Source organism: Mobula birostris, chromosome 10 (genome assembly GCF_030028105.1).
Source record: "Mobula birostris isolate sMobBir1 chromosome 10, sMobBir1.hap1, whole genome shotgun sequence".
NCBI classification, from domain to species: domain Eukaryota; kingdom Metazoa; phylum Chordata; class Chondrichthyes; order Myliobatiformes; family Myliobatidae; genus Mobula; species Mobula birostris.
In genome coordinates, this window is record NC_092379.1 from 133567717 (window position 1) to 133580922 (window position 13206).

Sequence of the window (13206 nt, forward strand, 5' to 3'; positions counted from 1 at the left end):
ATACTAAAACTTGAAAGCATGTCGTACCAGGTTCAAGGGCAGGTTCTATCCCACTGTTAGAAGGCTATTGAACAGTTTCCTTGTATGCCAAATTGACTTTTGACCTTAAAATCTACACTTGGTGGCCTCTTTACTAGGTACACCTGTGCACCTGTTTGTGGGCAACACAGTAGCGTAGTTGTTAACACAACGCTGTACAGTACCATTGACCTGGGTTCAATTCCCACCACTGTCCGTCAGGAGTTTGTACATTCTCCCCGTGACTGCATGGGCTTCCTCCTGCACTCCAAAGACACACTGGTTAGTAGGCTAATTGGTCATTGTAAATTGTCCCATGATTAGGCTAGGGTTAAAACTGGGGATTGCTGAGTGACATGACTGGAAGAGCCTACTCCACACTAACTCAATAAATAAATCGGTGGTATCTGATACTATGCATACATGCTTTTATAAGTTGTTCCTTCTAACTCATAAGACAGTTTGTTCATGCTTGGTTGCTGTATTTAATCCAGAAATTTATTTGCGATATTATAGTTGAAATACATACAGACTCACATATATAAAAAAAATCACATCAAATAAAATATTACTGCACATGTTTTGAAAATTATATTGAGGTGGTTAGTGAAAAGTAATAACTGGATTATGGTCTGGAATCTATGAGAGGAAAATGGATATTCCAGAATTGGAGTTGTCGTAGAGGCCATTGATGGCTTCAGTCAGACATTTGGTATATTTTGTTCAAAATCACTTCAGATTTGTCAGCACCGTGATGACACAGGTCAAGGACACAGATGATGTGCAGGTTGTCCAACTCAGCCGCTGTTCTTACTATGTGATCTAGAAGAGAAAAAGTGCGGAGGGTTTCATTTACACATCTGTTTAAGGATCAAGTGCTGACAAGCAAATCACTAAGTTCTCATCGGGCCCCCCTTCAAGTTTATAGTCATGAGGGGTCTTCTCATAGAGCAATACAGTAGGAAAACAGGCCCTTCAACCCACTGCTCTGTGTCCACCAAGGTCATCATACAAACTCGTCTCACGTACCTATGTTGTAACGTGGAAGCAAGATCACAGGTTGGGTGAATGAGACAGAAAACTCTGACTACGAATAAGCATATTGCTCATTTATTTACGAGCAGTAAAAGATTTGACCAAAAATTACACGAACTACAAAACTAAATATTCACCACACAGTTATTAAGTGTGTGCGGAGCATACCTTCCCAATGGTTTTTTGGGATGTGTGCACTGGGATCAAAAGGAAAGAGAGTGGAGTTCAAACTAACTGTAGTTCATATTGTCCACTTTCAGTTCTATGCTTTTTTTTGTGTTCTCACCCGTTTTTTTCTTGTTGTTGACTGCCGGGCTGGTGGGTTTAGGGTTTGATGTTTGATGTTCTTCTTGCTGTTTCTCCACATGGGCGATCTGTTACTTTTTATGCAAGTGAGGGGTTGGGGGAGGGTGGTGGTTGATTTATTTTCTTTCAGCTACTTCTATGTTTTTTCTGTATTTTTATGGCTATCTGGAGAAGACGAATCTCAGAGTTGTATTCTGCGTATATACTTTGATAATAAACGAACCTTTGAACCTCTCACACATGTTCCTCTTACAACCCCCAAAGTGCTTGAAACGGGCACCAGGCGCATTGGCGAACAAGCCAACCAATGGGAAGAGCCGCTGCAGTTTTTAAACTACCCAACGTGGTGGAAGCGGCTTTCAACTGGCAAATAAGCCACACCCCCATATTGCACATTTGTCCCATATCTCTCAAAACCTTTTCTATCTATGTATCTGTCCAAGTGCCTTTAAAACTGCTGCCTCACCTACTTCCTCATTCCATATGTTAGTCACTTCTGTAAAAAAAAATTGCCCCATATGGTCCTATTAAATCTTCCCCTCTCCCCTTAAACTTATGCCATATAGGTCTTGATTCCCCAGTCTTGTAGGCAGACTCAATACTCAGTGAATAGTAACCATAACACTATCAGTGAAAGACCTCAAGTCCTGACAAGATCTGTGTAAACCTTTTCTGCACTCTTTTCAGTTTAGATAATGGTCTTATCTAATCTAAGAGAGAGGTTAAAGATTAGCTTTATTTGTCACATGTTCATTGAAACATGCAGTGAAATGTGCGATGTTGCGTCAATGACCAACACAGTCTGAGGATGCGCTGGGGAGGGCGGTCCGCGAGTGTCACCATGCTTCTGATGCCAACATAGCAAGACCACTACGTACTAATGGGCTGTGATCATTAACAATCGCCTGAGAGGATAAAAGACATCTCTCACAGTTTAGTATTCCCTCAGTATTCCACCTGAGAAACTGGATTCTGTGCCCAAGTTCCCGGAAAAAGACTTGAACTCACAACCTTCTGATCCGAAGGAAAGGGCACCAGACTCCAATGGTTACACATATCTTCTACTGATGTAGAAAATTGTCCAGTCTGTTAGGACTTGGGTCAAAGCTCACGTGCTATCCTCTTCTCATTACTACCTTCAGGGAGGAGCTAAAGAAGCCTGAAGACACACACTCAATATTTTAGTAACAGCTTCTTTCTCTCTGCCAACAGGTTTCTGAGTGGACAATGAACCCTTGGACATCGCCTTACTACCTTGTTCTTTTTTTCTCCACAACTTATTTGTTTTTTTTAAATATTCAATATTATAACTTACAGGTTTTTTACGTATTGCACTATACTGCTGCTGCAAAACAAATTGCACAATAGTACCGTGCAAAAGTGTTGTGCACATATACAGTACACATATACATGTGTACGTATATACACAAACACACACACAGAGTTAGGGAGCCCAAGACTTTTGCACAGTACTATATTTGTCAATGTGGAGTGCAGAGTGAGTTTGCAAATCTGGTGGGAGCAAAGGATGTTGGGAATGGTGAGGGTGGAGCACTGGGAGGTCAGGTGACAGAGAAGCAGTGCTGGGGGTGAGGTGGGGGGGGGGATATGGGTGCAGGCACACCCAGCCATATAACCATATAACAATTACAGCACGGAAACAGGCCATCTCAGCCCTTCTAGTCCATGCCGAACTCTTACCCTATCCTAGTCCCACTGACCTGCACTCAGCCCATAACCCTCCATTCCTTTCCTGTCCATATATCTATCCAATTTAACTTTAAACGACAACATCGAACCTGCCTCAACCACTTCTGCTGGAAGCTCGTTCCACACAGCTACCACTCTCTGAGTAAAGAAGTTCCCCCTCATGTTACCCCTAAACTTTTGCCCTTTAACTCTCAACCCATGTCCTCTTGTTTGAATCTTCCTCACTCTCAATGGAAAAAGCCTAACCACGTCAACTCTATCAATCCCCCTCATAATTTTAAACACCTCTATCAAGTCCCCCCCTCAACCTTCTATGCTCCAAAGAATAAAGACCTAACTTGTTCAACCTTTCTCTGTAACTTAGGAGATGAAACCCAGGCAACATTTTAGTAAACCTCCTCTGTACTCTCTCAATTTTATCGACATCTTTCCTATAATTCGGTGACCAGAACTGTACACAATACTCCAGCCCTGAGACACCAGGCCAGGTCATTTGATTCCAAACAGCTAGTTCACTGATCATTACAGAAACGTCTCTCTGATGTTTTCTTCTTCCTCTCCCTGCTCCCTTCCCACTCTCAATCCACAATAGAGACTCATATCAGAATCAGATTTATCATCACTCACATATGTCATGAAATGTGTTCTTTTTTTTGCAGCAGATACAGTGCAATACAGAAAATTGTGACAATACATAAGTGCCTAAGACTTTTGCACAGTAAGTGATAATAAACCTGGATTCTGATGAAGATCTCAGCCTGAAATACTGACGGTTTATTCCTGCCAGAGTTGCTAAGTTCCTCTAGCATTTTATGTGTGTTACTCTGGATTTCCAGCATCTGCAGAATCTCTTGTGCCAATAAACTTGATTCTGTTTCTTATTCTGACTTATGTCCATTGCTGAGACCTAACTGGGGAGGTCCTTACTGAGTCCTTACCTGGAGAGGCAGACACCTGTCCTGTCTGATTATTGTTTGTGGGTTCCTGGTCACAGACGTATCCACTGGCCAGAATGGAAGCAAAGCTATTGTCATGGCTTTCCATCGGTAGACACGATGTGCAGAGCCCCTCGTGGCTCTTTAGGGCTGGTAGAAACACAACATCAGCTGCTACCTGGTGATTGATACCTGGATCGGAACAGCAATTTGCGTGGTTAATACAGACACGTCAAACGGTCCAACAATTTCCGCAAGAACTCTCCCAACATTGGAAAAGGCTACCGACTATCTGTCTGTGCCTCTCATACGTCGAATAAGTCTCTATTAGGCCTTCCTTAAGCCTCCATTGGTCCAGGGAATATAACCCAAGTTTGTTCAACCTCTCCTCATAGCACATGTCCCTTTATCCAGGCAGCATCCCGGAAAACCTTTCCCGCACTCTCCCCAAAGCCTCCACAAAGAGAGATGGGGGGAAACAGCAGCACCAACATAATCACAGGAGGAACGTGCAACTTTTACAGCTAGCTGCCGCAGTCGGGATTGAACCAAGGTGACTGGGATAGCAGCAGTAAGCTCTGCACCTCTGTGTCAGATCTGCCTGAGCAAACAGGCGACTCTCATCCTACATCCCCCTGCAGGCCAGCTCCTGTGCACAATTCTGGGGCAGCACAGTTCAATTCTAGCAGCTGTCTGTCAGGAGTCTGTACGTTCTCCCAGTGATTCTCTCACATTCCAATATGGGTTAGTAGGTTTATGGTCACAAGGGTGTAACTGGGTCACGTGGACTCATTGCACCGGAAGGGCCTGTTACTGTGCTGTATCTTTAAAGAAAAATAAGTAAAATCCAACCTGACCATGACAGAACCAAACTCAATCAAAATTTTATAAGTTTTTCTTACATTGAGAAGCAGATTTTAAGAGCAAATATGCTGGATGTACATTGCTGCTGATTGAGAAAAACGGGCGTGTGATATACAGGCATCCCCAGGTAACGAGCGGGTTCCATTTTTACAGATGCCCATCAGTTGGTTTTGTCCATAAGTGAAAAATACACAAAGATCACATTGGCATTTATAAATCAGAGCATTGAGTACAGGAGGTGGGATGTTATGTTGAAGTTGTGTAAGATGTTGGTGAGGTCAATTTCAGAGTATTATCTGCAGTTCTGGTCACCTTCCTGCAGGAAACTATTCATTAGAAAAATGCACATTGCCAGGACTTGAGGATTTGACTTATAGGGAAGGGTTGAATAGGTTAGGACTTTATTCCTGAGAGCGTAGGAGAATGAGGGAAGATGTGATAGAGGGACGAATACAAAATTATGAGGGGCATCAATTGGATAAATCGATACAGCTTTTCCCACTGAGGTTGGGTGATAATATAACTAGAGGTTAAAGGTTAAGGGTGAAAGGTGCAATATTTAAGGCGATCCTGAGGGGGGACTTCCTCAGTCAGAGGGGCTGTGAGCGTGGAACGACCTGCCAGTGGAAGTGGTGAATTGGGTTTGATTGCAGCATTTAAGAGAAGTTTTGATAAGTACGTGAATGGGAGAGTAATGGAGGGGGACGGTCCAGATGCAGGTCTATGAGACTAGGTAGAGTAACATTTTGGCACAGAATGATTAGGGCGAGGAGCCCGTTTCTGTGCTGTAGTGTTCTATGACTATGTCACTTGATACATTAACAATGCCTCCACAGAACTGTAATAAATGGTATCAAAAGCATATAAGATTATAAGAACTAAAAGTGGAGAGAGCCAGACTGACTTCTGCTATTTGTATGCCCCTTTTCATCCCGGGCATCTCTAAGAAGTCGCCTTTCATTTTCCTTCGTTCTAAAGAGAAAAGCCTCAGCTCACTCAACCTATCGTCATAAGACATGCTATCTATTCCAGGCAGCATCACGGTAGTTTGGGTAACGGTACGCACCAACTAACGTCACACAGTAGTAGCCGTGGTTGCACGCTGGTCCAAATCTCTGAAGGTCCATCCTGGTGTTGTCTGTAGCTGGCTCGTACTCGGCAGCCTGGAGGTTGTATTGCTGCTTCAGAAAGTCTCTATGTCTATAGTCAAATTTGCGTGGAATGCTCTCGGGAAGGAGCTGGCCAAAGTGTAAGTGGGCTGACAGGTGTCCTCTGATCTCTGGCCACATAGCACTCTGCCATGCATATTGAGGGCAGCAGTCTGTATGCGTCTCTGTAGTTCTCTCATTTTTGTCTGAAACAGTAAATAATTCATAAACAAACCATCACTCCTGTGACATTCACACTGAAGCAGAACTTAATCACGGCCAGTGTTAAATACTCGTACATAAATATGCAAAATCATTCACTACACAACTCAAGCGTATAAGTTACAACTGTGTCTCAAATAGAAACACCTTGCCATTAACTCTTGGCTTTGCAAACGAGGAATACGGGAAAGCTTGAGGGAGGATCACAAGCACAGGTCAACCTGACAGGAGATCATTGCTGAACAGTAGGAAAGGCTGTACACAGCATGTACAGCCTTCTTTCAGCATCATCACCTTGACGTGGTTGAGAAGCTTGCGAATTCCTGCAGTTCCAGGAGTGATACTGTCCAGAGTTCAGCCATTTGATGATTAGATCCTGACAGGGCCGCCCATGGTGTTAAGGTCAAAGGGGAAGTTCCAGACAAAAAAATGAACCAACCAAGGCCTCAGTGGTGGAGCTGGTGGACAATAATGACACATCACAATGGCAGTGAAGGTGGAGGAAAACTGCCGCAGTGAAGGGTCACAGGTCACCTCGCATTCCATTCCACTGGTCTCTGACCACTATCTGTCAAGGACTGTGTGGTTGTTGCCAGTGTGTCAGCCTCACCATGTTAAACAAAGTCACACACAGGTGTTCTCCATTAAGGCAATAACCCCCAAGAACAGGAGTTCCCAACTTGGGGTCCACTGACCTCTTGCTTAATGGTACTAGTCAATGGTATAGAAAAGGTTGGGAACCCTGCCTTAGGACAGCATCACACTCGACTCGAGGTGCTTAATGGATTTCAAACTGGGTTAGACCTGGGTGAAAAGAAATCTTTTCATACCTTTAGGAAGAAGGACGAAAATAAAACTTGTTTTCAAATTAAAACTTCCTGACTCTCTCCCTATGACTGTTTGTATTTCAAGGTTTAACATGGTATTAAATAAAATACTTGATACCAAGAGTGTTGAGGAAAGACAATCACCCTTTTAAACTGAACATTGCATCATGTATTGCAAACACTTTAGTGGTGTAATGAACTGCTACAATAAAACTGATGGAATATCAGCTGGCATCTTCTCCACAAGCCACTGCAAACAATCCACATTAACCCAAAATACCCAGTTTAATTTCAAGCAATCACTCGACAGGAGCAGAAATCACTGTGGACAGAAAACACACTGCTGGAGGAACTGACCTTCAAAGTTGACTAGCCTTTTCCCTCCACTGCAGTTGCTTGAACTGCTGAGTTCAAAGTACATTTATTATCAAAGTACGTTAAAGTTTTACAACCTTAAAATCTGCCTGCTTACAGCTATAAAATAAGAAACCAGACGCAACCCAATTAAAAAAGACAAACACCCAATGCATAGAGGAAAAAAAACATAAATCATACAAACAATAAAAGCAAGCAACAGCATTCAGAATGAAAGGGAGTCCACAGACGTAAAGCCCGGAACATCCAGAGTAGGCCCGTAGCCTCAGCCTCAGTTCATCACAGAGAGAGGCAGATCATTGCAAAGCTTGGAGACATGAAGCCCGGAGCAGCTGGGGCAGGCACAGCCTCAATTTCAGCGCCACGGAGGAAACGACGCAGAGCAGCCAGCAGAAGTAGCCCGACCCCCGCCTCCGGTCTCGACTACCTGCCTTTCCAGTCCACATGGCCCAGTGTTTAAATTGTCCAAACACCAGGTCATACCCTGTGCTAAGACCCGGGCCCAGCTGCATCAATATGCTCCGAGATCCTCCAGGGGGGTTTTCTTGTTTCTTCCAGGTCCCTGCAACTTCAGCCTCTTGTGTAGAACAGTGGGGCAAATCAGTGCTGTGAAACGCTGACAGCACAGGAAAGCAGCATCCATCATCAGGGACCCTCCACCCAGCACATGTTCTCTTCTTGCTTCTGCTATCAGGAAGAAGGTACAGGAGCCTCAGGACCCACACTGCCAAGTTCAGGAACAGTTATTACCCCTCAACCATCGAATTTGTACCATTAGGGGATAACTTCACTTGGCCCAACCTATGGACTCATTTTTAAGGACTCTACATCTCATGTTCTCGATAGTTATTGCTCATTTATTTATTATTATTATTATTTCTTTCTTTTTGTATTTGCAGAGTTTATTGCCTTTTGTACACTGTTTGAATGTCCTGTTTGGTGCAGTCTCTCATTGATTCTATTATGGTTATTATTCTATTACAGATTTATTGAGTATGCCCACAAGAAAATGAATCTCAGGGTTGTCTATGGAGACATATATGTACTTTGATAATGAATTTACTCTGAACTTCGATGACTTTTGTTAGACGTTCGGTGGAGATGAATAGTTTCCACTGACCCGGAGATCATCTTACATCACAATTCACTCCAAATCCTGCGCACGTATCCCGAGTCCAATGATTAAACTGTGTCATGATTTTAAAATCCCAATCCTTATTTTCAAATCTCTCCTTTCTGTAATCCCTCTCTTTATAATCTCCTGCAAGCCCCCATCCCCTGAGACACCTATAGATCCAAGTTCAAATTAAATTTATCAAAACACATATATTTTGCCATATATTTCCTCGAGTCATTTTCTTGCAGTCATTCACAGGAAAAAAAGAACTACAATGGAACTTAATTACATTTATTTGTTTATTGAGCACAGCGTAGGTCCTTCTGGTCCTTTGAGCCACACCGCCCAGCAAACTCCCCGGTTTCATCCTGGCCTAATCACGGGACAATTTACAGTTATGTGTTCACGGTTAAAACATACAAACTCCTTACAGGCAGGGGCAGGAATTGAACCCAGGTCACCTGTTCTGTGAAGCATTGTGCTAACCACAACACTACCATGCGCTGTTCTGCACAGATTGGCGAACATGTGGAATGTGTTGCCAGGGTAAGTGGTAGAGGCAGATACATTAGGGACATTTAAGAAACTCTTAGATATGCACAAGCATGATAGGAAAATGGAGGGTTATGGAGGAGGGATTGATCTTAGAGTAGGTTAAAAGGTCAACAGAACATCATGGGTTAAAGAGCCTGTACCTTGCTGTAATGGTTATGTTCTATGAAAAACTATTCATAAGCAGACAATGACTGACAACTGATGTGCAAAAGAAGACAACCTGCAAATACAAATATTAATAATTCATGAAGGCCTTCCATGCATCCTTGAATGGAATTGCTTAATCACTGGTAGTCATGCCTTTAGATGCCAAAGCTCTGGAATTCCTTCCTTCCTCTAATTCACTCCTGAAAACCAACCTTGTCTATTCCTGACTGGTCTGGTGCGGCAAATCAAATGCTCAGGAACATAAGAAACTGCAGAGGGTAGTGGAATCTTGCTCCACGTGCTATAGAAGCAATGTAGCCATTACATTGTTTGTGGGAGTTTGCCGTAGAACATGGCAACCATACTTCCTGCATTGAAACAGAAACCAGGAGCAGAAGTAGGACATTCAGCCCTGGACCACCCATCTCGGTATCATACCCTCATGCCCCTTGATACATTCTGCAACCAGAAATCTATCTTTTCTTTTTAAAATATTCAAAACATCATGTTCTCTGTGGTGCTTTGTGTTAAACTCCACAGGTTCACTACTTTCTGAATTTTAATCAGATCCCATCTCTTTCTTCTAAGCTTCAGTGAAGACAAATCTGGCTGACTTAAATTCTCCTCGAACAACAGCCCCACCAACTCAGGGCTTTACCTGATGAATCACTGGTGAACTGGCATCATGTTCTGGTGCGACAATTCAGATGCACAGGAGTGCAGGAAAGTGCAGAGGGTAGTGGACTCTGCCCAATAGATCACAGGCACATTTGTTCCCACCGTCAATAGTATCCACGGGAGGCGCTGCCTTCATCAAAGAAGCCCGCCATCGGGCTATGCCATCTTCTTGCAGCTGCCATTGGGCAGGTACAGAAGCCTGAAACCCCTTCAACCATTTGGTTTTCAAATCAACTTTCACAGCCCCAATCACTACCTCAGTATACCAACACTATGACTACTTGACTACTTCATACTACAATAGAATTCGATTTTTCTTTTGGTTGCAGTAATTGTGTTCTTTCTTGGGTGACACGATAGCATAGCAGTAAGTGAACTGTGATTACAGTGGCAGAAGTACAGTACTGTGCAGAAGTATTTGATACATATTCTATATATAGCCAGGGTGCCCAAGACTTCTACACAGTACTGTAGTAATTTTATATATTGCACTGTACTGCTGATTCTGATATTGGTCTCTATTGTGGATTGAGAGTGGGAAGGGGGCAGGGAGAAGGGAATCATCGTTGGGAAAAGGGGAAGGGAGAGCGGAGGGAGCAGGAAGCACCAGAGAGACATTCTGTAATGATCAGTAAACCAACTGTTTGGAGTCAAGTGACCTTGCCAGGTGTCTCAGGGCTGGGTGAGTTCACACCCACTCCACCCCCTCCCCACCTCGCCCCAGCACTCCATCTCTGCGAACTGTCCCACATTCCTCTCGCAGCGCCCCACCCTCACCGCTCCCAACATTTTTTGCTCCCGCCAGATTTACAAACTTGCTCTCTGCTCCACATTGACAAATATGGTACTGTGCAAATGCTTTAGGCGCCCTAGCTATATCCATGTGCCTAAGACTTTTGCATGGTTACGTAATTGTGTTCCTCGTATAAATTATGTTGCTAATATACAGTTTACTTGTGAACGTTGTGTAACTGATGCTGCTGTAAGTTTTTCACTGCACCTGTGCATACGTACGGTGGGGCGGCTGGCAGCATAGTGGTTAGCACAACGCTTTACGGTACCAGTGACCAGGGCTCAGTTCCCATCGCTGCCAGTAAGGCGCTCTTCCCATGACCACATGGATTTCTCTGGGCACTCCGGTTAGACGTACTGGTTGGTAGGTTCATCGGTCATTATAGATCATCCGGTGGTTGGGCTAGGGTTAAATTGGGGGTTGCTGAGTGGCGTGGTTTGAGGGGCCGGCAGGGTCTATGTCATGCTGCATCTCAATAAATAAGCAAACACATAAGCATATGGGATGTGTAAATTTCACTAACCCTTTAGTGGTTCAGTGATGGTATCGGTATGAATGGCTGATGAGATGCCTCCAGTTCATCTCACCAGCCAACGTTTAAATGAACCCCAGTGACTGAAAGACACAAATTAAACACTGCCTAGCATCACTAATGTTAACTTTGCTGGAGAGTCTCATTCACAGGAGTCTTTGGGGGGGGGGGGTGTTGAAGACAGTAAATTGGTACCTCTGTTCACTGCCACAGGCTCCTCTGCACCTTGAGAAGGTCCCTTGCCGTTCACAGAGTCACCAGCATCCTGATCAGATGCCCTCCTGCCAAACACAACAGTGCTCAATGTAAATGAACAGTTAGCAGAAGGGAATCAGTGAGTTAGAAGATCTCTCAGCACTAGCCTTCACACCAGGTCAGAGAAGCAGGCTGGCCACGCAGTCTAGGCCAACACGGAAGCATACTGCTCTGTCAGTGATTTGACCAGGCACATGATGTAAAATCTGGTAGATCTAATATGTTAACACGAGGAAATCTGCAGATGCTGGAAATTCAAGCAACACACACAAAAAATGCCGGTGAACGCAGCAGGCCAGGCAGCATCTCTAGGAAGAGGTACAGTTGATGTTTCGGGCCCAGACCCTTCATCAGGACTAACTGAAAGAAAAGATAGTAAGAGATTTGAAAGTGGGAGGGGGAGGAGGAGATCCGAAATGATAGAAAACAGGAGGGGGAGGGATGGAACTAAGAGCTGGAAAGTTGATTGGCAAAAGGGATAACAGACTGGAGAAGGGAGAGGATCATGGGACGGGAGACCTAAAAGGCGGGGGGGGGGGAAACCCAGAGGATGGGCAAGGAGTTATAGTGAGAGGGAAAGAGGGAGAAAAAAGAGAGGGGGGAAAAAGAGGAAATAACTAAATAAGGGATGGGGTACGAAGGGGAGGCGGGGCACTAACGGAAGTTAGAGAACTCAATGTTCATGCCATCAGGTTGGAGGCTACCCAGACGGAATATAAGGTGATGTTCCTCCAACCTGAGTGTGGCTTCATCTTGACAGTAGAGGAGGCTGTGGATAGACATGTCAGAATGGGAATGGGACGTGGAATTAAAATGTGTGGCCACTGGGAGATCTAATATGTTCGCTGGCACCTATTGGCCAGTGTCCCCCTATTAATCCTTCAAAGAACATCACTGGAACATGTTCCTACATTCGAACAGCAGAATTCTGTGAAGGGTGAATTTCTGTATAATGCGGAGATTACTTATAAAATTAATGAACAGGTGATCCCGGCTTATACAGTTGGCCGTGTTTCAGAAATTCACCCTCCCACAATTCACAAATCACCACCCAAAAATTTCAGATCTGGAATAAAGCCTTCTCTCACAGTAGATATGTGGAAAATGTTAAGTAGATAAAGGCAAAATTTACCACTTATCAACCTGCAGCTCAAGGCACGTGAGGTGACAAGGCTTAGAGCATAATGGAAAATTGTGATGTGGCCACTTTCTAGGATTAAATCACCTCTCACTCACACTGGAGGCTGTGGTAGAACAAAGGACTCTACAGAAAATCCTGGCAATTCTAGACAGTGTTTCTCACCTTCTGCATGCCACCTTGGTGAAACAGAGGAGCACTTCCAATAATAGAGTAAGACAACTGTGCTGCTCCAAAGAGCGCTCTATGAGGTAATTCTTGCCCTCAGCTATTAAGGCTCTATAATGAGTTGGGGAAGTGATGACCTCCCCCTCCAATTAGACTGTTTGTGGTAACTTATTTATTTTTTTCTACTCCTCTTCTAATTTTTATATCCGTGCACTTGTAATGTTACTGTGACACTGTAATTTCCTTCGGGATCAATAAGGTATCTATCTATCTATCTAATGAAGACGTCACCTGTATTGGTTCTGAAACACTTCTATGTCACAGCTGTGAAGAAAAGAATCTCAGGGTTGAATATGGTGACATACATGTCCCCTGGTAATGAA

At 43.9% G+C, this 13206-nt stretch overlaps 1 protein-coding gene across 3 annotated transcripts in view; it reads right to left on the reverse strand.

Annotated features, from left to right (window-relative positions):
• Positions 1-502: 502 nt before the first annotated feature.
• Positions 503-13206, reverse strand: part of radx (RPA1 related single stranded DNA binding protein) — a 72556-nt gene continuing 59852 nt past the window's right edge. For all 3 annotated transcript variants that reach the window (XM_072271032.1, XM_072271033.1, XM_072271031.1), the window contains 4 exons: positions 11458-11543; positions 5935-6222; positions 4008-4196; positions 503-840 (listed from right to left, as the gene is read on the reverse strand). In XM_072271032.1, coding sequence (XP_072127133.1) covers positions 716-840; positions 4008-4196; positions 5935-6222; positions 11458-11543 — 688 coding nt within the window. In that variant the 3' untranslated portion in view covers positions 503-715. The remainder of the gene's footprint in view (positions 841-4007; positions 4197-5934; positions 6223-11457; positions 11544-13206) is intronic.